This window comes from Hemiscyllium ocellatum, chromosome 13, assembly GCF_020745735.1.
Source record: "Hemiscyllium ocellatum isolate sHemOce1 chromosome 13, sHemOce1.pat.X.cur, whole genome shotgun sequence".
In the NCBI taxonomy this organism is placed as follows: domain Eukaryota; kingdom Metazoa; phylum Chordata; class Chondrichthyes; order Orectolobiformes; family Hemiscylliidae; genus Hemiscyllium; species Hemiscyllium ocellatum.
The window spans coordinates 22,541,242-22,567,823 of NC_083413.1; the positions used below are offsets into that span (position 1 = coordinate 22,541,242).

General features: G+C 41.8%; 1 protein-coding gene across 1 annotated transcript; it reads left to right on the top strand.

Moving 5' to 3' along the window:
• Positions 1-394: 394 nt before the first annotated feature.
• On the top strand, positions 395-16,482 carry dynlt2b (dynein light chain Tctex-type 2B). The gene is made up of 5 exons (XM_060834064.1): positions 395-482; positions 1,970-2,103; positions 5,777-5,846; positions 11,601-11,664; positions 16,284-16,482. The coding sequence occupies exons 1-5, from the start codon at positions 439-441 to the stop codon at positions 16,329-16,331; spliced, it is 360 nt and encodes a 119-aa protein (XP_060690047.1). The 5' UTR covers positions 395-438; the 3' UTR covers positions 16,332-16,482.
• The last annotated feature ends 10,100 nt before the right edge of the window (positions 16,483-26,582 follow it).

Sequence of the window (26,582 nt, forward strand, 5' to 3'; positions counted from 1 at the left end):
CTGGTGTTGTGTGATTTTTAACTTTGTAGACCCCAGTCCAACACCGGCATCTCCAAATCATGTCTTCCAGATATTGTTGCTTGGTATTGACGCTGCGGAGCATTTTTCTGATATTGACCTTCTATGCTCCCATATGATTTGAAGCCCTCTGTATTCTGGATTGTGACATTTTAATATGACGAAAAGCATCCCTCCACCTGGAGAGATAGGGATTGTTTTTATATTGAGGTTGAAGGGGCAGTAGAGAGGATTGACAGGGAGCAGTAAGCTTGTGGGAAAGGGTGGTGGTGAGACCAACTGAACCCCGGTACTAAGTAGAAGAGAAATGTTCCTATCGGAGCGAGAGGGGGACGGACAGCAAGCGGGGCGGAAGTGCATGGGGACCGGCTGTGGCGGGGCGGAAATGCCTGTTGCTGGGGCGACCGGGCCTGCGGTGAGATGTCGGAGAACACCTATAGCATCAGGCCGGCTTTTCAGCACAGGTACGGGGAAGGGGGAATACTGTGTACCCCCGCAGTAAGAGGGAGACTTGTGTACCTGGAGGAGGAGGGAAGGAGAGAGAGAGCGTGTAACCTAAAGGAGAGAAACCGAGGATTCTTTATTTTAATTGTTGTCTCCTCTGATTTTAACATCAGGTGGTCAGAAGAATCAGTGGTAGGCAGCAAACCTCTCTCTGTCTCTCTCTCTGTCTCCTGTTTGAAATGTGGGTGTCCAATAAATTCTACACCTCAGTATTTTGATTACCTTCCACAACGTTAAAAACTGAATTGTGACCATTTCTGAACATTTAGATCCAGCTTGATTTTCAGGCAAACTGAACGTTTTGTTTAATCAACCTACGCAGCTGTCAACAGTTTTGAGTTTGTTAACTTGAAATTGTAAGAATTCGTCAAACCCTAGCTGGTGGTGTACTGACCATTGGTCAATAAGGATGTTTCCCCCTTTTCTGGTTAACATCGTCTCTTGTGTATGTGTGAGCATGTTTGTTTGAGATTACATAGGCTATACTTCTAATTCTGGGTTATAGTTTAAATTTTAACCAGTTTGCCCCTTGTTTTTGTTAGAATACCAATAACCTTTGTATTATAACTCGTTTGGATGAGTGCAACATCAACAATACTCGGATGTGGCCTTGGCTGGAGGATTTCAGCTGTGTAGAGAGACTAGATAGATTGGGGTTGTTTTCCTCAGAACAGAAAGCTGAGGGGAACCCTGATTGAGAAGTACAAAATAGTGAGGGACATAGATAGGGTGAATGGAAAGAAGCTTTGCCTCTTTGGAAAGGGGCCTCTTTCAGTGTTGTAAAGCTCTCTGACTCGGAGTCAACCTTGACACCATTGAGCACAAAATAACCCACTTGTTTGTTGCACCATTAACCACCTAAAACATTTGCTTTCTTTACCATTGATGTAAAGTGGTAGCAGTGTATATTACTTGCAAACTGCACGATTGTAACTCAGAGGATTCCACAACAGCACCTTCCGAACCTGTAACCTCAGCTATCTAAAAGGACAACAGCAGCAGATGCATGGGAGCACCACCACCTGCACTTTCCTCTCCAAGTCTCTCAGCATCTTGACTTGGAGGGAAAGTGCATTCGTGTTCCTTTCTCACTGGTCATTCCTAACAGTAGTGTGGGAGTCTCAACACCATGTGGACTGCAGCGGTTCAAGAAGGCAGTTCAAAAGCACCTTCGAGGGTAATTAGGAATGGACAATAAATGTTGGTCCAAAATGTTGATACCAAACTCCTGTTAATGTGGACAAAGAAATTCTGTACCCTAACATTTTCAGGGGAGATGGGCAAGTAATTGCTAAATCAAAAAAAGCTGTTGCCATGATTCACTATATATTAGTCTTTTGTTGTATAAAACGGTTATAGCTGTGGTGTAATAAGGCTCAGACCAAGTGCACATTAACTGTTAAAGCTGTGGGCTGAATGTACTAATTGCTAACATAATTGTCATTAGGTTCAAGACAGCTGTTGTCAAAGGGAAGATCAATAATGTGCTGAAGGAAGAGTTATCAAACAAGGCTTATAATCCAGAGGAAGTTCCTTTCATGACTAGGAAGATTGCAGAGGCTATAAAGACTCAAGTAAAAGGTACTGTATGTTTGTAGTTGAAGAGTGTGGTGTTGGAAAAGCACAGCTGGTAAGGCAGCATCCAAGGAACAGGAGAGTCGACGTTTCGAGTATAAGCTGATGAAAAGCTCGTGCTCGAAATGTCCATTCTCCTGCTCCTCGGATGCTGCCTGATGGGCTGTACTTTTCCAGCACCCCACACTCTGACTCTGATCTCCAGCATCTGCAGTCCTCACTTTCTCCTAATTGTATGTTTGTGTCCCATTGTGTCCATACTTAAGCTAACTTTACAAGGTACAATTCGGGTGAGTTGGGACTTCAAAATTGTAATTCATACTGCTTAGAACATCTCTATCCACTGGAAATAAACAGCTTTTGTATATTTAAATGCACTAATATAGCACTTTCAACTTGGTAAAACACCTCATGGTATTTCCAAAGAGAGCATTAAGGAGGAAAATCCAAAACTTGGGGCTGAGACAGAAGAAAACTATGGATGCTGAGAAAGTAAATTTGAGAATGTGGAAGAGACCAGAATTAGAGGAGGGCTGTAAAACATAGTTTTTAAACATCTATTTTCAGGAAAGTGGCCTTTCTTTATGTATATGAGGCACCCTTGCTTGGATAAGCCCATTCTCTAGCAGAAGTATTTGAGACCTGACAATTGTCTATTGACAATCATTTCTATCTTGATTTGTGTGGCTATGTATCATTGCAGATTTTGGCCAGACATTGACATTTGGAGAGTCATGGGAGCACCTCAAACTGGAATTGCACGTTGTAATTATGCACTATCTTCAATACACATAACTCCATGGGAATTCCTGGGAAGTTGAATTTTCTGTTTTTGGAACCCTCCAAATTAAAGCTGGAGAATTCAGAGAGTTCCAACTCAGAGATTAATAGCTATCCAAGAAAGGTTAGAGGATTAGACATTTGCTTTGGCTCCTGAGTAGAAATTAAACCAATATTCTGACTTATCACTGATCTCTCCACACCTCAGCTATACCTCCTCAAATCCCCTATAACTGTGCCGGGTGTCTGACAGTACCCCAACCCACCGGGGCTATCCCCTAAATGATCTACTCAACCCATGGGTGCCAATAACCTCACTCCTCCCTGACGCGCTGACTCCACCCAACCCACCCAGAACCCGACGCCCTCTTCCAAAGGTTGGACCTGACTTCCCCTGACATCCAACCTACTTTAAGCACTCATCCACTTACCAGGCGCCCTAATATCATACATGTCTGATACCTGGCATGCTACCAACCTCACTCACATGGTGCCTTACCCCCTCAACTGCCACCCTAACCCCACACTTACCTTACATACATCCCCTTTTGTAGGACCTAACAAAATATGTGCTGCTACACTTTGAAATCTCAGCAGTCTTGCTTCTGCATATGGGGGTGTGGTTTCTACACTGATTTCTTTTGCTGCTAGATTTGGGAATTCCTGCAATAGGAGAGCCTTGTCCAGGTACCTCGAGTGCAGGATACACTAGAAGATAAGTTGGCAACTTTTAATTGGATCGAGGTCGGAAATAGGGTTTCTGAATTCGATTAGAATATCTGGCTATTATTTTCACCCAACACTTTGAAATACTATTGAGCTACTCTGCTTGTTGCTGTCAAAATAAAAGCCATCCCTTACGGACCTCCAGGACCTGAGTGACATGGCCAATAGTCCTGCCCGCACCCATCCTAAATAAAAAAATCTCGAGGTGAGACCGTTTTACCATTCATTGATTCAGCATCCTCGAACCTTTTCGGTCCCCATCACTTGTTTGTTTCGCCTCTCCTCCATTGCTCCTGAATCTATTTATCATATTACCTTTTAATTTCTCAAATGAACTGCCCTTGTCTGCACAATCTCAAACTGCCTTTGCCCCGCCCATGTCACGCCTTCTATTCTGGCAGCCTGATTTAAAATGTCTTGTCATCTTGACTCAGTGGGTATCATACCTGCCTGTGATTCACCATGTTCTAAGTTCAAGATACATTCCAAAGCTAGAGCACAAGGATTAAGGCTCAGTGCTGTGTTGTCAGACAATGCTGACGTTTGATTAAGATGTTAAACTGAAGCCCCACCTGCCTGGTTGACCGAATGTATAAGATCCAATGACAATATTTCAAAGAAGAGCAGTGAATTGTGCCCAAAGTTCTAGGTAATATTTGGCCCTCAGTCAATATCACAGAGAATACACAAATTATCTGGCTATTGTCAGACCTTGAAATGTGTTGCTGGAAAAGCGCAGCAGGTCAGGCAGCATCCAAGGAGCAGAAGAGTCGATGTTTCGGGCACGAGCCCTTCTTCAGGAATGAGGAAAGTGTGTCCAGCAGGCTAAGGTAAAAGGTAGGGAGGAGGGACTTGGGGGAGGGGCGTTGGAAATGCGATAAGTGGAAGGAGGTCAAGGTGAGGGTGATAGGCCGGAGTGGGGTGGGGGCGGAGAGGTCAGGAAGAAGATTGCAGGTTAGGAAGGCGGTGCTGAGATTGAGGGATTTGACTGAGACAAGGTGGGGGGAGGGGAAATGAGGAAACTGCAGAAATCTAGGTTCATCCCTTGTGCTTGGAGGGTTCCCAGGCGGAAGATGAGGCGCTCTTCCTCCAGCCGTTGTGTTGCTATGGTCTGGCGATGGAGGAGTCCAAGGACCTGCATGTCCTTGGCGGAGTTGGAGGGAGAGTTGAAGTGTTGAGCCACGGGGTGGTTGGGTTGGTTGGTCTGGGCGTCCCAGAGGTGTTCCCTGAAATGTTCCGCAAGTAGGCGGCCTGTCTCCCCAATATAGAGGAGGCCACATCGGGTGCAGTGGATGCAGTAAATGATGTGTGTGGAGATGCAGGTGAATTTGTAGGAGACAGGCTGCCTACTTGCGGAACATTTCAGGGAACACCTCTGGGGCAGCCACAAATTCACCTAATTGAATAGGGTGGTGCTGTTTTCCATGGAGCGTCAGAGGCTGAGGGGTGACCTTACAGAGGTTTATAAAATCATGAGGGGCATGGTTAGGATAAATAGTCTATTGGGGTGGGGCAGTGCAGAACTAGAGGGCATAGGTTTAGGGTGAGAGGGGAAAGATATAAAAATGACCTAAGGGACAATGTTTTCATGCAAAGAGTGGTACGTGTATGGAATGAGCTGTCAGAGGAAGTGGTGGAGGCTGGTACAATTGCAACATTTAAGAGGCACCTGAAACATTATATGAATAGGAAGGGTTTGGAGGGATATGGGCTGGGTGCTGGCAGGTGGGACTCGATTGGGTTGGAATATCTGATTGGCATGGACGAGTTGGACCCCCGAAGGATCTGTTTCCATGCTGTACATGGCTATGACTCCATAACTTAAGAGAGTAGGTGCCTGATCTTCTCAATCTCTCCTGGTAGGACAATAATAGAGTCATAGAGATGTACAGCACGGAACCAGACCCTCCAGTTCAACTCGTCCATGCTGACCAGGTATTCTAACCTAATTTGCCAGCACTTGACCCATACCCCTCTGAACCCTTCCTAGTCATATAATCTTTCAGGTGACAATCTAATGAATCTGTTGCATTCACTCCAAGGCAAACTTACACAGTGCTCCACCAATGTCCTGTGAATTTTAAATTTATTATGTATGATAGCCATTAGCTTTGCTTTAGAAACTTGGATTCAAAAGCAATAATGTTTCACATTTTGTGTTCTATTTCTGCAGAATGCGCATTCGAGCGTTACAAACTGGTGGTTCAGGTCGTTATTGGAGAGCAGCGAGGTGAAGGAGTGAAGTATGTTACTTATTTATCCTGATTTGCTTTAAACCTGGCCCAATGATACTTGGTATTACATTTCGATCATCATCACAAGGTGCTCTTTCTTTGGATTGGTGTTCTTTGACCTTGCCAGTGAGGCTGTTCAAGGAAAACCTGCGATTGGTATGATTTGCAGCAGAGATCTCTAGGGGCATGGGCAGGGGTAACCACAACAGTTGAAAGCTTCTTCCCAACTGTATGCTGGCTAGTTGGTTAGCTGAATTGGTTGGACAGCTGGTTTAATTCCGACACTCGCTCAGGTTGCCATGAAGGATTATCCTTCTCAATCTCTTCCTTTGCCTAAGACATGGTAAAACCACCACCAGTCCTCCATCTCTAATGAGGGAACAACCCGATGGTTTGGTAAGACTGTGGTGACTTTACTTTTTGCTGGCTAGTTTTAGTTCCTTCTAATGACCTCACTGCCCCAAATATCCACTAACAGAACACATAGCAGGATTTTCCCTGTGATTTTCAGGACCGTTTGTACTCTGTGCCTCTCTTTATTAAGCCCAGAATTCTGTATGCCATTTCTTTTCTTCTTTTACTTTGAAGTAAAATCAGAGTAAAATCATTGACTTTCGTTTTGCAGTTTTTCTAAACTACTAAACTGTGCTCGCCTGTTTACCTGATTAACCACTTACCGAATATGATCTCCGACCGTCAATGATTTATCTACATAAACCAACTGTGTTGCTGCACCCCCTTTGTGTCCTTTCTTACTTATTGTCTCTTTAGTCTTTTGATAGAAACGTATCACTTCACATTTCTTTGTATTAAATTTCAACTGCCACATGTGCTTCTATTTCACCAAATTGTCAATATCTCTTGAATGTATCATTGAACTCCTCACTGTTCACAATGCTTCCAATATTTTAGTCACCTACAAATATTAAAGTTGTGCTCTCCATACTCTGTGACAGCAACCTTTCACCTCAGATGGTTGAGTTTGTCCCATGGTGCCCATCTCCGTGTTAAGCATCACCTGGTGTAACACAGGAACCCCACTCTGGTCTAGCAGGCTTTGCTGCAATTGCAGCACACAATGACAAAAATTGACTGTCTTCTGTTTTATCTGGGCCCTTTCCTTGGCCAACTGAGCTTTATGTTTTATGTTGCCCCAATCAACCGCTTTCGAAACAATCAGCTTCTAGAGGTCATGTGTATCAGCAACTGTCTCCTAGTTGATAATGTCATTTTCAGATATCCTTGTAGAGTTATGGATGCTGAAGAGGCTGTGACCCAACAGCCAGTTCTCCATGTATACAGAAGGACATATTACAACCAGTATCCATCTGATGAACATTGCTGAGCCATGGTAAATTACATTAGTTTTGCAAATAATTTGTGCTGATGGAATTAGCTCCAGAACCTCTGAATGAGTGACTTTGTACCAAGAGATGCTAAGGATATATCTGAGACAGTGAAGGCGGAAACTGTTTAGCCAGTTTCCTGCCTAACATACATTGTTCTCATCTCAATCTTGTAGAGGAATGCACTGAAGACACAGGCTTGGCAGCTTACAGTTTGTTTTCTCAGGTAGGTTGCTACCAGTCAACACTCTCTTAAACAGCTTGGCCATTATCGCAGCAGCTATTGCAATACATGTATTAATTTCAGCGTCAAGTGACAGATAGCTGGTGATGACAGAGCCTAGATATGTGAAATTATCATTTAGCTTGAGAATCACATTTTCAATGATGGATAGCAGTATTCTAGACTGTGACATCTGTCTTCCTGATGCTGATGGTCAAAGCAAACTCTTTTCTAGTGTTACTTAGCACTAAAGGTATTCATTAGTGTGGTATGCTAGTGTAGTATTATCATGGTGGATCTTGGTGTGCCTTTGTTTTTGATCCCAGGTAAGCCAGACTGGCAAGTTTTCTTTCCGTTCTGGTATGCAAGTGCATGACCTCCGTGGAAAACATAGTACAGTAGCCATCAGAAGAATAATCCAAAGAATACTGAGACCTGAACACTACCCTACTTTATTCCATTATGGACCTCAGAGCTCCAATGTTGCCCCATCATAGTTTGCCTTATTCATCATGTTGCCATAGAAATGTGATCACAATGAACAGCTTTGACAGGCAGCCAATTTCCTTGAGCAGTTTAAATTGACAATTTCTGTTCAGCTTGATTGCTTTGGTGAGATTCGTGAAAACAATATGTAAGTCAAAGACTGTAATGTAAATTAAGGTGGCTTGCTAGGTCATTTCAGAGGGTAGTTAAGAGTCAGCCACACTCATACGAGACTGGAGTCACCTAGAGTGAATAAGGACACCATAGTTCCTTCTATAAAGGTCTTCCATTCAGCAGATTTTTTTTAATGATAATTCAGCAGCTTCACAGTTACCATGGCTGCAACTGGCTTTTTACAGCAGATGGTATTTGCTGCAGCAGTTTAGTTTTAACCAGTATTGCAAATTTGCTCTTCTACGCAGTGTTTTATGCGATTTCTGTTTTTAAAGGCCTTCCACAATCTATCCTTGCTCTGCAATGTTGGGTATTAGCTTTCTGGCTGTTCCCTACAAAAGTAGGGAAAATGTACTTTTACATACTGCTATTCAAGCCTCAGGACAGCCAATGGAATGCTTTGAAGTGTAGACTCTGTTTGTCATAGGAAACACAGCTATCAATTTACACACGGCAAGATTTCAGAAACAGCGGTATGATGATCATCACAAAATTTTGGGCTCATTGATGTTAGCTGAGGGATAAAAATCATCCCAAGATGTATGGGAGAACTCTTACTGCTCTCCTTCTTAACATTCCATGGGATGTTTTAAATCCACCAGAAATGATACATGGAGCTTCTGAAAGGCAGCACATCTGGCATTGCAATGCAGGACTCCCTCGACCCACAGCTCACCAACTCAAACACGAGTGTGATTCTTTTACTGATGCAGTTGAAAAATGTTGTTTCGAGTAATTCTTTTTATATCTTTGATGATATATCCAAGTAACTGGTTTGTCTGGATAAGAACAATTTCTCATCATTTACTTTTAAGAGCGAGGTCAGATATGAGTTATTTCTCTTTAGAAAATTTCCATGCATATTTCACATTCTGCCTTGAGGTCATGCACAACATTCTTAATGTATTTATCAGCCAAAATCATGGATACACTGTAGCACCAACAACTAGTCATTCTGGTTTAAAGCCTGTCCTAATATAGCAATAAGGAAAATGTTTGTGGGGGAAAAAACATTTGTAATGTGATACATGCTACTATGAGAGTAGCTTAGAAACCTTTAAAGTGAAGATAGAAAAGCTTGCAAGGAGAATAAAAAGTTAAATTGACAAGAGTTAAATGAAGAGATCTGGGTGAAGACTGGAGCTGACCATAAGTTTAGACTAATTTGGAAAAGTACCTGGTTTTATATACCACTTTGAAAATGAACCTTCCAACTGAATGAGCAAACTTAGATCCAGAACCTCAACCTGAGCTACAAATCTTCTCAAATCTCGCTAAATAATACAGAACTGAAAGCTAATCTCAATCATGGTGACCATGACGAGCTCATTGATTGTAGTAAATCCACCTGGCTCGCAAATATCCTGTCTGGGAGGAATTCAGCCATCCCTATCTGGTCTGACAGGCCTGTGACTCCAGACCCAAAACAATGTGATTGACTCCTAATGGCTAACCAAGTCACTCAGTTCAAGGGAAGTCAGGGATGGAAGATAAATGTTGACTTTGCCAGTGATACCCACGTCTTGTGAAAGAATAAACGAAATCCTGAATGAGCTTCAATTTTGTTTATCCATCAATGTCATGAGGAGAGATGAGGGCTGAGTGTTCGGTTCCTGGCAGAGGCTGATGATGGCTGGGATTAATGATTGAAAAATCGGTAAATGCTCTTCATTGTTGATTCATGTAAATGAATAAGTGGTATATCGGGTGTCTTAATAGTAATTCCCCAGTTTTTGGTTCCTGCAAGAAATAGCAGTGTTCTCAGTGTAAAAAAATCTCTCCTCCTTTAAGATGTCCCTTAAATCTTACCTCTGTAACCACCTGCTTCAGTATTTCTTAATGGAGCTAAGTAGCAAGTTTTATTTAACCGCATTCCTCTTGCTAATTTGTTGTTTATTGAAAACTCTATACTTCCAGATCTCTCTGTTCCTGGGTCCCCTTTAGAATGTATCCTTTTTTATCTTTTCTCATCCTCCCTATCAAAATATATCATACATGCTGCATTATGTTTTATCTGGCCATGTGTCCATCCCATTCCTCAAGCCTGTTCCTTCCGAGTCTATCACTATCCTAACAGTTACTTCCAAGTTTTATGTTCGCTGCAAATTCTTAATTGTACCCTGTACATCCAGGTGTAAGCTATAAGTATAGGATAGTGAAGAACGGGAATGCTAACATCAGTCCTGGCACGCCCCATTATAAACTGTTGTCCTGCCTGAAAAATAACCATTGACCAATACTGAATTTACTGTCATGCAACTAACTTAATAATCATGCTGCCATTTCCCCGTTTGTACCATGGGTTTTGACTCTGCTGACTAGCTTGTTATGTGTCACTTTTTCAAATGCCTTTGGAAACATGATATCATCGCATCAACCATACCACCCTCATCAACCCTTAAACTGTTCCCTTATCTAATAGCTCAGTCAAATTATTTAACCACAATTTTCCCTAACAAGTCCGTGCTCGCTTTCCTCAATTAATCTAATTTGTCCACACCGTTATAAATCCTGCCCTAGATTATTGTTTCTGAAAACTTTCCCAGCATCAAAGTTAGAACAGATCTGTGGGGACTTGTGTAGCACAGTGGTAGTGTCCCTATCTCTAGGCCAAGACCTGTGTTCAATTCACCCCAAAGATGTGCCATAACATGCCTATTACAAGTTGATTGAAGTATCCAGAACTGGTTTGTAGTTACTGGGTTTATCCTTGCATCCCTGTCCAATAAAGGATGAAATATTTGCAATTCTCCAATTTTCTGTTACCACCTGTATCTAAGGATTGAAAGATTATGGCAGTGCCTTTGCAATTTTCTCTCTTTATCCCCACAGTAACAGAATTGTCTCATTCTGTTATCAACCAGGAGAAAGTGAGGACTGCAGATACTGGAGATCAGAGTCAAAGAGTGTAGTGCTGGAAAAGCCCAGCCAGTTAGGCAGCATCCGAGGAACAGGAGAATCAGCGTTTCGATTCCTGACAAAAGGCTTATGCCTGAAACGTCGATTCTTCTGCACCTTGGATGCTGCCTGACTGGCTGTGCTTTTCCGGCACCACACTCTCCAACTTTAGGTAAAGCCAGCCTTTCTGATACTTTCTCTTCAATTTTTAACCTAGATGGTATCTAGACTAACTCCTCCTTCACTTGGACAGCATCACCTTCTTTGTTAAAGACTGATCAAATGTATCCTTCTTGTACCTCAGCCATGCTATCTGCCTCCGTGTGTAAATTCTCTTTTTGGTTCCTGGCCTTTCACAACACCTTGTATGACAGTTTGCATGTAGATGGCTTTAAATTCCCTTTGCCATTATCTTTTCAGTTCTTCCTTTGCTTTTTTTTAGTTTCAACTTCTTTCCTGAATTTTCTGTATTCAGACTCGTTCTCACTTACTTCAGCAACTTAATATCCATTGAATGCATCCTTTTTTAAGTTTCATCTGAATCCACTTCTTTCAGTGTGTGGTGAACAGTAGCTTTGGTTGCTGTATATAAACTTTGGTTGTTACTATATTAAAACAATTTTTTGTTTCCTTTAGAATGGCTGCACGGTGCTTCTGGGATGCTGACACAGATAACTTTGCACAGGACGTATATATGAATGTAAGTGTCGCCAGTGCAATAATGTGCACATTGGGGAAATATCTATAGTAAGGATTTCCCCTTGACCAATAATTGTTTCACCTCTGCTTTGCTTTAGTTAGTTGACAGATTAAAAAAAAAGTTAATGTTTCTCTCTATGGCAGGGGACCAAACATGGGTGTGTAGGAAGTGCAGACTGAATAAAAGACTACAGTTCATCTCAGTCACCTTTACAATTCCCGGTGGTTAATGAACAAATGATAATTAAGTTGTTGATGAAGAATAATCAATCGCTATCAATTTATCTCCAATGTCATGGAATTTGAACTTGCATTCTCTGGGCCATTAGTTCAGATGTCTGGATTACTCATCCAGTAATGTAACAACAGCTTAAGTACCCATAGCAGTACCATATTACTCGACATATGACTGTGGCCAGTGAATGTTGTCAGGCTTCTCAGCGTGAGGGAAATGGAACCAAACCCAGTCTCTCTTTAAATAGTTTCTAATCAATCTTTTTCAGGGATGTTGTTACACATCTTAAGAGTAAGTAGGACCTAGTCTTCTGGCTCAGTCATAGGGATGCTACCACCGCATATCAAGAGCCCAGTTCCTGTCAGCACACTCCCAAAATGGTTATTGGACAATGACCAGAAGCAGGTCTCAGATAGTTGCCTCCCCTCAGCTGCGAGTAATCAAATGAGGAGCAAGAACAAACTGAATCAAACAAACCGCACAATTCAGTTCCTTAATGTCATTATCAAGTGGGGAAAGCAGTGTAGTTTTCCTAGTTGATGGGTGTGATGATACAGATGGATGGGTCTCATTGTTACCATTTAGCTGCCCAATATCCAGCTTCTCTGTTGCTAATCCCAGTATAATATGCTTGCTCTTCCTCTTTTTGAAATCTGTACTGTATTGCATTTAGACTGATCTTGTCCTTTTTTTTAAATTTTGTGCTCCTTTTCTGGATTTCTGAAAGAGGCAAACCTCTTTCCTCCCTCCCCCCTATCTCCTTCAATCCTGGCATCTCTTACTTATTGACCTCACCATCTCTCCACCACTATTAGCTCTTGATGGCAATTGGCACACAGCTCTAGCTCACTGCCATCTCTCTTGATACCTCTAGTAATACACATTTCTCATACTGCCTATCCAACACACAGTGCTGGGTGATTGGAGATTTCCTGCATATAAATTCTGGGAAGACCAAAGTTGTTGTCTTGAGTTCTTGCCATCATCCCTGTCCTGATCAACTATTTGAATCCAGTTGTTCACTACCCTGAGTTCCTACATTGCCCTTATAAAGTCTTCCAGCCTCAGATCTGGATCAACGTCTAGACTGCCAGTTTTCACATTACCTAACATTCACTCCTGTCTCAGTTCATCTACTGAATCAATCATCCATGTCTTTGCTAACTCTGGACTCGACCAGTTTCCTAATTTCTACCTTGTGTAAATTTGATTTCATCCAAGACTCTATGTTATAGTCTGCACAAAGTTGTGTTCACACGTCATCCCATATCTCATTGATATACGTTAGTTCTTGATCTGGCTGGATCAAAATCCTGAAATGTTTTCCCTAATAGTGCTGTGGGTGGACCTACCCCACATGGATTGCAGCTGTTCGAGAAGCCAGCTCACCACCACCTTCTCAAGAACATTGAGGGATAGGCACTTAATGCAGAAAAAACCCACATCCTGTGAACAACAAAATAACAAAACTTGAAATTTCGTTCCCAAAAAACATGCAAACTTCCTTAATTTTGCTGAGATTGGAAGTTATCAAAGATGTGCGGGTCAGGTGAATTGGCTATGCTAAATTGCCCGTAGTGTTAGGTAAGGGCTATATGTAGGGGTATGGGTGGGTTGCGCTTCGGCGGGTCGGTATGGACTTGTTGGGCCGAAGGGCCTGTTTCCACACTGTAAGTAATCTAATCTAATCTAATCTAATCTAATCAATACCTAAAATTCTTATTGTGGTGAGATACTAGAGACCGTATCCAAGATGAAAAGAATGAAGGACTTGTAGTTCCTTTACCACTGTTTAGCATCCTAAAGAACTACAAAACATAGGTGATAGGATAGTCAATTTGTGCAGAGTCAACTATCCCATGCAATTATGAGATGTTAACCAAACAAACCATTCTTGGATGTTGGTTGAGGGGGATGGAGTGGGAGGCAGAGGGTGGGGGAGGGGATGTTAAATATTGGGAACAGTGCTGCTATTCTTTGAAATGATGGCTATGGATTTGCACTTCCTGAGAGGTTGGTTTAATATCCCATTTCAGAGGTGGTATCTCAGAGAGGGCAGCACTCCCATATCCCACCAAAAAAATTTTTAAAAGGGTGAGAGAATTTGCCCATTCCTAATTGCCCCAGGTGGGTGTGAGCCTTCACCCTGAACCTTTCTGCTGCAGTTTTGGCTTGAAAGGTAGTGAACAGTCACCACATTGCTGTAGGTGGATTTGGTAAGGATGGAAGATATTCTTCTGTAAACTGCATTAGTGAACCAGGTGAGTTTTTAATGACAAATTAATGATAGTTTAATGGTCACCATTACTTTTAGGGTGTAGGTTTGCTCACTGAGCTGTAAGTTTGATATCCAGACGTTTCATTTACCTGGCGAGGTAACATCATCAGTGGCGACCTCCAAGTGAGGCGAAGCTGTTGTCTCCTGCTTTCTATTTATATGTTTGTCCTGGATGGGGTTCCTCGGTTTTCTGGTGATGTCATTTCCTGTTCGTTTTCTGAGGGGTTGATAGATGGTATCTAGATCTATGTGTTTGTTTATGCCATTGTGGTTGGAGTGCCAGGTCTCTAGTAATTCTCTGGCATGTCTTTGCTTAGCCTGTCCCAGTCAAAATCCGTGTGTAGGGCTACGAGGGAGAGAGGTTCGTGTCTTTTTGTGGCTAGCTGGTGTTCATGTATCCTGGTGGCTAACTTTCTCCCTGTTTGTCCTACGTAGTGTTTATGGCAGTCCTTGCATGGAATTTTGTAGATGACATTGGTTTTGTCCATGGGTTGTACTGGGTCTTTTAAGTTTGTTAGTTTTTGTTTGAGAGTGTTGGTGGGTTTGTGAGCTACTAGGATTCCGAGGGGTCTTAGTAGTCTGTCTGTCATTTCTGAAACTTCTTTGATGTATGGTAAGGTGGTTAGGGTTTCTGGCTGTGTTTGGTCTGCTTGTCGTGGTTTGTTCTTGAGGAATCTGCGGGCTATATTTTTTGAGTATCCGTTCATCTTGAATACGTTGTATAGTTGGTTCTCCTCTGTTTTCCGAAGTTGGTCTGTGCTGCAGTGTGAAATGGCTCGTTGGAATAGTGTTCTAATGCAGCTTCGTTTGTGTGTGTTGGGATGGTTGCTGGTGTAGTTAAGTATTTGGTCAGTGTTTGACGGTTTTCTGTATACGCAGATTTGTAGTTCTCCGTTGTCCATTCTTTCAACTGTGATGTCCAGGAAAACTCGCATTCCTGGACATCACAGTCGAAAGAACGGACAACCGAGAACTAAAAACCTGCGTATACAGAAAACCGACAAACACTGACCAAATACTTAACTACACCAGCAACCATCCCAACACACACAAACGAAGCTGTATCAGAACACTATTCCAACGAGCCACCTCACACTGCAGCACAGACCAACTTCGGAAAACAGAGGAGAACCACCTATACAACGTATTCAAGATGAACGGATACTCAAAAAATATAGTCCGCAGATTCCTCAAGAACAAACCACGACAAGCAGACCAAACACAGCCAGAAACCCTAACCACCTTACCATACATCAAAGAAGTTTCAGAAATGACAGACAGACTACTAAGACCCCTCGGAATCCTAGTAGCTCACAAACCCACCAACACTCTCAAACAAAAACTAACAAACTTAAAAGACCCAGTACAACCCATGGACAAAACCAATGTCATCTACAAAATTCCATGCAAGGACTGCCATAAACACTACGTAGGACAAACAGGGAGAAAGTTAGCCGCCAGGATACACGAACACCAGCTAGCCACAAAAAGACACGACCCTCTCTCCCTCGTAGCCCTACACACGGATGAAAAAAACCCACCATTTTGACTGGGACAATACATCTATCCTGGGACAGGCTAAGCAAAGACATGCCAGAAAATTGCTAGAGGTCTGGCACTCCAAACACAATGGCATAAACAAACGCATAGATCTAGATACCATCTATCAACCCCTCAGAAAACGAACAGGAAATGACATCACCACAAACCCCAGGAACCCCATCCAGGACAAACATATAAATAGAAAGCAGGAGACAACAGCTTCGCCTCACTTGGAGGTCGCCACTGATGATGTTACCTAGCCAGGTAATGAAACATCTGGATATCAAACCTACAGCTCAGCGAGCAAACCTACACCCTAAACCTCAACCTGGGCTACAAACCTTGCAGTCACCATTACTAGTTATGGCATTTCAGTTTCAGATTGGAAGCATTTGAAACTCTGCCCTCTGGATTACTGGTTCAGTAACGTTATCTCTTATGAGTGGAATTGAGAGTGTCAGCCTGCATTTTTGACTCCAGGCTGACCAATGCCTGTCAAGCCATAATAATGACTGTATGTCCAACATGTCTTAATTTTGTATTAATACAATTTGTCTGTTTTCAGGACAGCCTGTTCTGTGTTGCTGCTGCCTTTGGCTGCTACTACTATTAGCAAACTTGAAGGATCTGTCTGGAGCCAGCGTTTTTAATAACAATGTCTTTATTTGAATAATTTAAAGTTCTGGATGACAGATTTTATAACAGAGTGCTTCATAATGTAATGGATTGTGCTAAGAATAAATACATGTAGTGGTTTTGTTAAATTCTTTTGTCTCTAAATATGAAATATAATCTGCACAAAGATTATGCAAAAAATGCTGGAATGTTTGCAGCATATCTATTGGCATCTGAATAATAAACAAATGACAGGTTGACAATATTGACATTGACACTTCTTCAGAGCCATAAACTCTCAACCAGTGCCAGTTATGACAGAGGCTACATACATAAACTATTTGTGCCCTGTTGACGTTGCCCTGATTGGTGAAAGGTCACCCAGCAACCAGGAAAATATGCCCTTTTTCAAACTGTGCTCTAAACAGCATAAAAACTGCCTTGACTCTGTTGCTGTCTGGAGAAAATTCAGAAAGACCTTTTCTGTTTTGAAATTTGGCAGCCAGGATGTGATGGTTCAGCACGACTAGCCATAGTTGTCCTGCAGTGATAATTTCACACCTGAGGAGGATTTATTGACCTTAAAGAGCACAGAATAGTACATCAGTTCAGTGACGGGCACGCAAACTCACATTTATGCAGCAAGTCCTCTGCGTTTGATTCATGCTAGCCACAGATCCCTGAGTGTTCAGTCACAAATGGAGCGATAAATTGTGTAACGTATACATGAAAGAATTGAATAGGATGGGGAGCATTTCTGGGAGTTGAAATGTGATATGAAACAGGGAATATTAACCCCAAACATTTGGTCACAACTGGATGTGGGAATGTGTTGGAAACTGGTTTAACCTGTTTATCAGTTTTGAAAGAAATCAGTTTTGAAAGAATGGTCAGAGAGAACTTGTCAAGAGGTTTCACATGAAACTAGGTCTTGCAATTACTGAGCTGTCATGTATAATTTCTCAGAGAAAGTGACTGCAGATGCTTGAGATCGGAGTCGAAAAGTATGGTGCTGGAAAAGCTCCCCTCCCACTCCACCAAGGACATACAAATCCTTGGCCTCCTCTTCCGCCTTGGGACCCTCCAACCACATGGGATTAATGTGGATTTCACCAGTTTCCTCATTTCCCCTGCCCCTACCTTATCCCAGATCCAACCTTCTAACTTGGCACTGCCCTCTTGAACTGTCTGACCAATCCATCTTCCTTTCCAACTATCTGCTCCACCTTCCTCTCTGACTGATCACCAGCACCGCCTCACTTTCATCCAGCTATTGCATTCCCAGCTACCTTCCTCCCCCCAGCCCCACCCCCCTCCTATTTATCTCTTAGCCCTCTTGGGCCACCCCTCATTCCTGATGAAGAGCTCATGCTCGAAACGTTGACTCTCCTGCACCTCGGATGCTGCCTGACTGGCTGTCCTTTTCCAGCAACACACTTTTCAACTCTATAATTTCTCAGCCATGCAGAGGAACTGTGTGGGTCACCATTGTGTCAGACCATCATTGTCTCGATATAATTTGAGCAGAAATGTGACGTCGTAATAATGTTTAAACCATCAGTATTCACATTGGCTAAATTCTATGAAGTTGACAGCAACCCAATAGCATCTGTGCTTGAAATTAAATGCAAAGATCCAGAACTTGCTGTCAGGGATTCGTTAACCATCCATGCACTGTGCTGATGACATTTCTGCAGACAGCATTTTTCAGAACTCTCTGAACTGAAGAGCCTTTCCTTTCTGTAAAATGGCAAAGTTACATCTTGCTGCTGAAGTGTAACTAGGTTTTTAACAATGTATCAGGTCATAACTATTGATGAACAACCTCTCTGGCCTAGTGTGACACCTCATTGGGATTGCACGTTGGATGTAAAGCCCGGCTATTCCCAAATTTGTCATACAAGTTTTTTTAAAAAGCCCGCAGTTTACTTGTCAGACATGGGCTAACAAAACAGACCGAGTTTCTGCACTTAACAGGAATGAATATTTATTACAAATAAATTGGATTTAAACCACTGGTAAATATCAATGAATTGTTGATATATACCCTTGTAGTTGAACTCTAGCCCCCCTAACTGCATCACCTCCCCCAGACACACACACTGACAGACATGTACAGAATTTCATTATATACACATGCTCTGATGTCGTCCAAAAACAACCACCCCTACTGCTGAACAAAGTTGCTGTGTAAACAACTTAGAATGAGTTTCAGGAACATGAATTTGAGAAGTGTAACAATTCCTTCTTTAATCCTTTGCTGTAAAAGTGTTTTTTTTCCATTTCATTCCACAATCAAAAATACAGAAAAATAAAGGGATATGTTTTTACATGTGACATCAAATCTCATACTTATCTAAAGTCAATTTTTTTTTACCATTTATATTAATTAATGATTTAAAATTTCTTTATAAGTTTGCTTATTTCTGCTTCGCTTGTGTCCTCCGAATCTTAATTTCCTGAAAAAGTTGCAAGAAGGAGAAACAACTGCCTGATTTGCTGTCTGTGCGAATATCTCAGTGCGTTTGCTGCTTATGCTAGTTAATGACATCGCTGTTGTTGCATGTCTGGTGAACTCCTTAACTTGGCAACAGAGTCAAATTAATGTTTGAAAACTTGAAATCCATATAACAGCAATCATCAGATATGCAGGTCAGGTGAATTGGCCTTGCTAAATTGCCGATAGTGTTAGGTGCATTAGTCAGAGGTAAATATAGGGTAGGGGAATGGGTCTGGGTGGGTTACTCTTCGGAGGGTCGGTGTGGACTTGTTGGGCCAAATGGCCTGTTGCCATACTGTAGGGAATCTAATCAGTCTTTGAGGTCAACAGAGAGCACTATCATTGAGCTACTGACTGCAGAATCTAGCCTGGAATTTGTATCTCCAACTTACCAAGTACTGAAGATTGTGCTTTGAAGCCCTGACTGAACATCACTTTTTCTTGTCTGTGTAAGATCAATATCATGAATAAGGCAGAAAGGTTTCCTTAAAAAAATCTTTTTTACTTTTCATCTTACAACCAAAACAACACTGTTCCGTCTATATTCATACCACAAACCCGTACAGCTCAAAGTTACTGTTGGTATCATTGCAAGAGTTAATTGATGCAGTAACATTCATGTCTTCAGGAAGTCAATATGTACTCTACAACTTATGCGACACACTTTGTAATGGAGAGAAAACAGCAGGCTCCGTGCCCACAGCACAAGCTTCCACAACAGCAACAAACAAATTTGTTTGATCAGATCAAACAGGGCAGAATGCTGTAGATGCTGGAAATCTGAAATAAAACCAAAAAATGCTGAAAATGTTCAGGTCTAGCAGTGTCTGTGGAAAGAGAAGCAGATTGATGAGCTTTTGTCAGAATAGTTTAGAGCAAAAGAGCTGGGTGGGACAAGAATAAAAGGAATGTCTGCATACAACAGATCGTAAGAGGAGTTAGTCTTCCAGGGAAATTGGAAGTAGAGACGGTGCAAATGAAAGAAAAGGAGTGCCTCCAGTAGCCTGCTGCTCACTGAAAGTGAAAATAAAAGATTGACTAAAACATGCAATGCAAAAGAAAGAAAACATAAAATTGTTGCATCTGGAAAACTGCAAAATGCCTAATTGAAAAAATTAGTGTGCACAAGGGTAAAAGGGCCTGAACCCCAAAGACTTTAGTTCTAATGACATTCATAGTCTCAGCAACAATGTCTATCATACCAATGTTGCTATTATACAATAAATCTGCTTAAGGCAAGACCCTCTTCTTGTTAGAATGCCAGGTGATTTTCTCTACTACACTAAACCAAGCAGACCCTGTAGATTACCACCATGAAAGTGGATCATAACAGTAAATCTACCAATGAATCTCACATCATAATGAGCTGTGATGAGGATTCCTCTTGCGACAATTAGTTGCTATTCCTGAGGCTTATACTGAGATTCACCAGAAAACTGGATAGTAAGATTGCTGACCATTGCTATGCTTATTCCAAAAGACGTCGTCATATTACTCTCTGTCTTCAATTCCCCTTCTCCAAGACTCCTAATTTTATCATGGATCACCCAACATATCCATAGTCATGGAGTGCAGCCCCTGCTTAAAGTTTTTCAATTTGTCCTGGTTGTGTTATTTCAGAAACCTGGTCACACTACATTAGCAGCAATGTTATCAATCTACCTTCTCCTATAATGGCTCTCAAATTGGACTATGCATTGGCACCACTACAAGGCCCTTGAGAAGTATCATTAATACTGTTTGAGAGAGGATGTTTGCATCAGTTGGAAGGACATCAGCACTGCTTGAGCAAACCATAAGCATCCAAATCAAGTCCATAATTGTCTGAAACTAGCTTCATCAGATAGGCCATGTGCTTAAGATGTCTGAGTTCCAATTACCCCCAAAGCATATCTTCCTTGCCCAGTTCAAGAAAGGCACTCCAATGAGAGGAGGGTAAAAGAAGCTTTTCAAAGATTCTCTGAAGGCTTCACTTAAATGCAACATCCATTTCAACATGTGGGAGACCCTTGTTCAGAAGGAATTGACTTGAAGAAACCTCCAGTATGAAGGGTCACAATTCTTTGAGAACACCTGTTGGCAAGAGGACGTATGGAAAAAGAACCAGAGAAAGGAACACCAGCGATCTCAAGGCTAAAGACCAATTCCAACACCCGGAAACACTTGCCAAGTGGAGATGTGGCTCTATGATCAGGCTCATCAGCTATGCAAGGAACCACAGAACCCATGACCAGTGACGGAATTTCCTAGATGGACTATCATGCTTGTTCACAGGTGATTCCAATGACAATCACTCTGTCCTCATGTTAAATTGCACAAATGTTGATCTACCATTTGTGTCCAAAGGCAATTTCCTTTCTCCTCCTCTTCCTTCTGGTACTGTTCACAGTCATGTGGCTCCCTCTGGTAGAGAGTGACTCAGGCTGTAAGAGGTTGGACATACATGTGCCTTCCAGCTGATTCAACCCATTCGAGTAACCACGGCCACTCAAAATGATAGCCATGACCAGCCTGGTCAGGAGCAGGAGCTAGCTATTCAACTCGATAAATTCATTTTCTTAAAATCTTCTGGATTGCTCTCAACAAGAGTTGGATGTCAACCCTGGCAAACTGGGAGGGTTGCTAACCCTGTGGAATAGGTTGAAGTTAGGAAAAATAGAATGAAAACAAAGTGGAAATTTAAAGTGACAGGCTTTTGAAGCTCGTGGGTTCAGTTTTTGTTCTGCAAAGTGATCAATCTTTGTTTGGTCTGCCCATTGTATGGGAGGCCATTTTATCAGCAGTGAGAAAAGAAAACTAGACCTATGTAAGTACAAATTCATCTGTTTTAGTGACATTGGTAGAGGGATCAATATTGGGCCAACCCATTTGGCTCTACTTTGGATAGCATGAGGAGAGCTTTTACATCTACCTAAGAGGACAAACAGGTACTTGGTTTAATACCACGTCCGAAATGTATCAACTTTGACTCCCCTCAATATTGGCACAGAAGTGGCAGCAAGGATCAAGAATGCAGGTGGAGGTGGACAAGTATGTGAGGAGTCAGGCTTGAGTCGACAGCCTCTGAGCCCGTGTTTCCTGTAATTGATTTTGCACCTGTATGAATCTTCGAGGTCTGTGTGTGGTCACAGATTCCAGAAGTGGAAATCATTAACCACCATGCTGATTGAAATGAATGGAGCTTCCCAGCAACAGTGCAGTTTCAACAACATGTTGCTTTGAGCGTGGAGGTTGCATAAAGGCCACAAACCAAGTGCTGCACTGTCAGAGGTGCCATCTTTTGAATCAGGAATTAAATCAAGGATTATTCCACCTCTTTAGGGTGCAAGAGAGAGAATGTCTTAGTGAACACCTAAAACAAATGATATGAACATTATTATGACACGGGGTAAACCCTTCAGCTAATTAAATCAAACACACAGAAAAGTTCACCTTGCCTCGTAAACTGTTAAAGTAAACTTTACCCACAGAGGTGAATTCTTTATAGAGACCAGGTACTAACTCCATATACAGTCCCTGCCTAGGCTGTGCACTCTCCTGCAGCTCCTTGACTTTTCGTGGGGTTTCCTTTACCACTTTCACCAGTGTCACTGGCTTGGCCTCTTTTACCATATCTTTTCCCACAATACCTTTCTTTAATGATGAGCACTGTGAATTTACAAGTCCCACTTTACCGCAGTGGAAACACCTGAGGCCTTTCACCTCCTTTCCACCTTCTTGGGCTTCTTTTGTAACCTGTGGTAAACAATTGCCAGTGATCCCTACTTTCTATTTCACTGTGTAGGGTCTCCCCTTCTCTCAATTTCTATCCCACACAGTATGAAATTCTTACTGGAAGCTAAACTTTGTCTTATGCACCAACGTATATTCGTCTGCCATCTCTGCTGCTCTTTTCACTTCTTGAATTTTCTGTTCATCCACTTGAATCCTTATCATCTCTGGAAGTGAGTTTTTAAACCCCTCCAGCAGAACAATCTCCCTTAGACCCTCATAGGTTTTATTTATTTTCAAGGTTCTCACCCATCGATCAAAATGACTATGTTTAATTCTTTAGAACTCAGCACAAGTCTGACCTGGCTCTTTCTTTATGTTTCTGAACCACTGTCTAAACTTCTGGTACCAATTCATAGGCACTCAAAATAGCCTGTTTGACCTCTTCATAATCTCTTGACCTTTTATCTGACAGTACTGCAAATACCTCACTCGCTCTGCCTTCCAGCGTAGACTGAACTATCATTACCCACAAGTCCTCTGACCACTCCATCTGCCTAGCCAATTTTTTTGAATGAAATAAAGAAGGCTTCAACAGCTTTCTCATCAATGTGGTAGTGTTTTAACATATTTGCAGATATCACTATTTTGTCTTTTAATCTCCATCCTGTCAACTTGACTTTGCTGACTAAGTCACAACTTCTGATGTTCAAACTCTCTCTCTTTCTCTCTCCCTTTCTTCTTTCTCTCTTTCTTCTCTCTCACTTTGTTCATCCAAGAGAATGAGCTCACTTTGCTTCTTTCTCTTTGTTTCCCCCCTCTCTCTTTTTCTCTCTCTGTCTCTTTCTCTCTCCTTTTCTTTATCTTCTAACTCCATTTTCCTCGATTGTAGTTTAAGGTTTTCTAACCCAGTGCACTTGTCTGTTTCTCTACCACACCTAGCTGTTTGAGTAATTCCCTTACAATTTCAACTTTACTTTTGTCCTTGGTTAAACCTAATTCTAACCTCTGCTAATTCTAAAAGTAAGGACTTTTTATTTCCTTCTAAACTTTCTTGGCAAATTGGGAATCATCTTCAAATCCCAGAACCTCTTTAGCAATTTTCAGAGCCATTTCTCTCACTCTTAATCTTACCAACCACAAATAACCGAATTTAAATAAATTGTCTCACCTACATTTTATTTAAAGATCTAGGACACTAACCTGCAAGTGTTTAAATCTGCTGGGATCTTTTGTACCCCAAATCTATTCAAATCTGTCCAAATCTCTGATTGGATCTGTCTAAATTTGTCCAAAGCATGGACCCAAGCCCCCAAACTGTTATGACATGGGGCAAACCCTTCTGCTAATTAAACCAAACACACAGAAAAGCTCACCTTGCCTCAGAATCTGTTATAGTATGGGTGACAGAGAACTACCCAAATTCCACTATTTAAAGAAAAAAGAACTATTTTATTCTTTAATTCCAAAAGAAAACATTAAACAACAACTATTTACAACTGTTAGTCTCCTTTCTCTTAAAGATTTGTTGTCTACCTCCCACTCTATAACAATACTGATCCAATAAAGCCCTATTAAATTTACAGCAAATCAATTTTCAAAACCAGACCACGGTCGTCACTTCCTTTGTTGTAGATCTTCAAAGGTCATCTTTGGTCTTCTGTTGCAAAGATATTTCATTCGAAAAGGTACCTTAGAATAGAATCCCTTACCCTATATTTACCCCTGACTAATGCTCCTAACCTATACATCCCTGAACACTATGGGCAATTTCTCATGGCCGATTCACCTAACTTGCACACAGAGGAAACCCACACAGGCACAGAGAGAATGTGCAAACTCCACACAGATAGTCACCCAAGGCTGGAATCAAACCCAGGTCCCTGGTGCTATGAGGCAGTAGTGCTAACCACTGATCCACCGTGTCACCCCACCTTTTAGAGAGTGTGCTGAAAGGAGTTGTTCAAATGGCAGATGGTGCTCTTTCTCTGGCTAACTGTCCAAAATGCCTCCTTTTTATACACCAAAATATTGGATTGTCTCATTGGTTTGATTTTGTCAAAACAGTAAAATTCAAATTCGATTGGGTTTTACTATCCTGGGACATAATTTAAACTGATTGGCTAAATTTGAACTGTTGTGAAAACAACTCAGTATCTGACTTACAGCTAAAATGTTATATCATCAAATTGTTCAGTACACTTTGTGCCTGCAGTCAGTCACATGACAGGTACTTGACAGCTTTTCCACTTTCACTCTCCCTTAAGGTACAGTACATGCCTTCAACTTCATAAAAACATTCACTCAATTGCTGTTTATTGGTGTTTGCTGTGCAAAATTTAAATGCTATGATTCCTACATTACAAAAATGACTGCATTTCAAATTTTATCTGGATTTGATTTGATTTGTATTACTGTCACATGTAATGAAGTACAATGAAAAGTATTTTTTGCGGGCAATCTAGGCAATCATAACTTACATAATTATAACTGGGTAACACAAGGCAGAATACAGTGTTACAGCTACTAAGAAAATGCAGAGAAAGATCAATTTTAATACGCAAAAGGTTCTTTCAAAAGTCTGAAGAAGCTGTTCTTAAATCTGTTGGTACGTGTTTTCAAACTTTGTTATCTTGTGCCTCATGAAAGAGGGTAGAAAAGTATATAACTGGGGTTGAAGGGGTTTGATTGTTTTGGCTGCTTTCCTGAGGCAATGAAGGGAAGGCTGATTTGCGTGATGGACTGGGCTGCATTCACAACTCTATGTAATGTTTGCATTCTTGGACCCAGCAAATGCCATATCAAGCTGTGATGCAACTGGATAGTATACTTTCTATGGTCCATCTATATAAAAATTGGTCAGAGTCATTGTGGACATGCTGAATTTCTTCAGGCTTCTGAGGAAGCAGATTTGCTTTCTTGACTGTAGTATTAACTTGGATGGACCAGGGGAGATTGTTGGTGATTTTACTTCTTGGAACTTGAAGCTTTCAGCCACCTCCATCTCAGCACCACTGATCCTGACAAAGGCATGTCCTCCACTCTGCTTCCTGAAGTTGATGACCAGCTCCTTTCTTTTGCTGACATTGAAGGAGAAATTGTTGTCTTTACACCATGCCATTAAGCTGTTTGTCTCCTTCCTGTACTCTCTCTCTTCTTTGTCTGAGATCAGACCCACTACAGGGGTGTCATTAGCAAACTTGTAATTGGAGTTAGAACAGAATTTGGCCACACAGTCATGAGTGTATAAGGAATACAGTAGGGGGATGAGTATACAGCCTTGCTGGGAACTGATGATGATGATTATCGTGGAAGAGGTGCTGTTGCCTATCCATACTGATTGTAGTTTGTAGATTAGGAAGTTGAGTATCCAGTTGTACAGTGGGGAGCAGACTCTTTGGTCTCAGAGTCTGGAGATAAGTTTATTTGATTTATGGTGAGGAAGGCAGAGGTAAAGTCAATAAACAGGAATCTGATGTAAGTATCCTTGTTGTCCAGGTGTTCAGGGGATGAGTGTAGGGTGGGGAATGGCATCTGCTGTGGACCTTTTGTGATGGTCGGTGAACTGTGGTGGACCAAGGCACTCTGGAAGGCTGGAGTTGATGTGTGTCATTACTAACCTCTTGGAGCACTTCATAATGATGGATATCAGAGTCACTGGGCCATAATCATTAAGGTGGGCTGCCTGAATTTTCTTTGAAATCACAAGGTTTCAGAGCACAACCCCTTCATTAGGTGGAGTCCAACTGACAAAGGGGCTGTGCTCTGAAAGCTTGTAATTTCAAATAAACCCGTTGGACGATAACTTGGTGTCATGTGACTTCTGACCTTGTCCACCCCAGTCCAACACCAGCGCCTCCACATCATGATTTTTCTTTGGCAATTAGATGATACCAGTCTTCTTGAAGCAGGTGAGAACCTCAGATTGGAGTAAAGAGAGGTTAAATGTGTCTGCAAATATTCCTGCCAGCTGGTCTGTGCAGGATCTGAGTGCACAATCAAGGTCTCCATCCAGGCCAGTCACTTTCCATGGATTCA

Excerpts from the sequence above, each read along its gene's own strand:
- dynlt2b (XM_060834064.1), top strand. The coding sequence starts at position 439 with ATGTCGGAGAACACCTATAGCATCAGGCCGGCTTTTCAGCACAG. Across the intron at positions 2,104-5,776 it reads TATAAAGACTCAAGTAAAAG|AATGCGCATTCGAGCGTTAC; the intron begins GTACTGTATGTT and ends CTATTTCTGCAG. Across the intron at positions 5,847-11,600 it reads CAGCGAGGTGAAGGAGTGAA|AATGGCTGCACGGTGCTTCT; the intron begins GTATGTTACTTA and ends TGTTTCCTTTAG.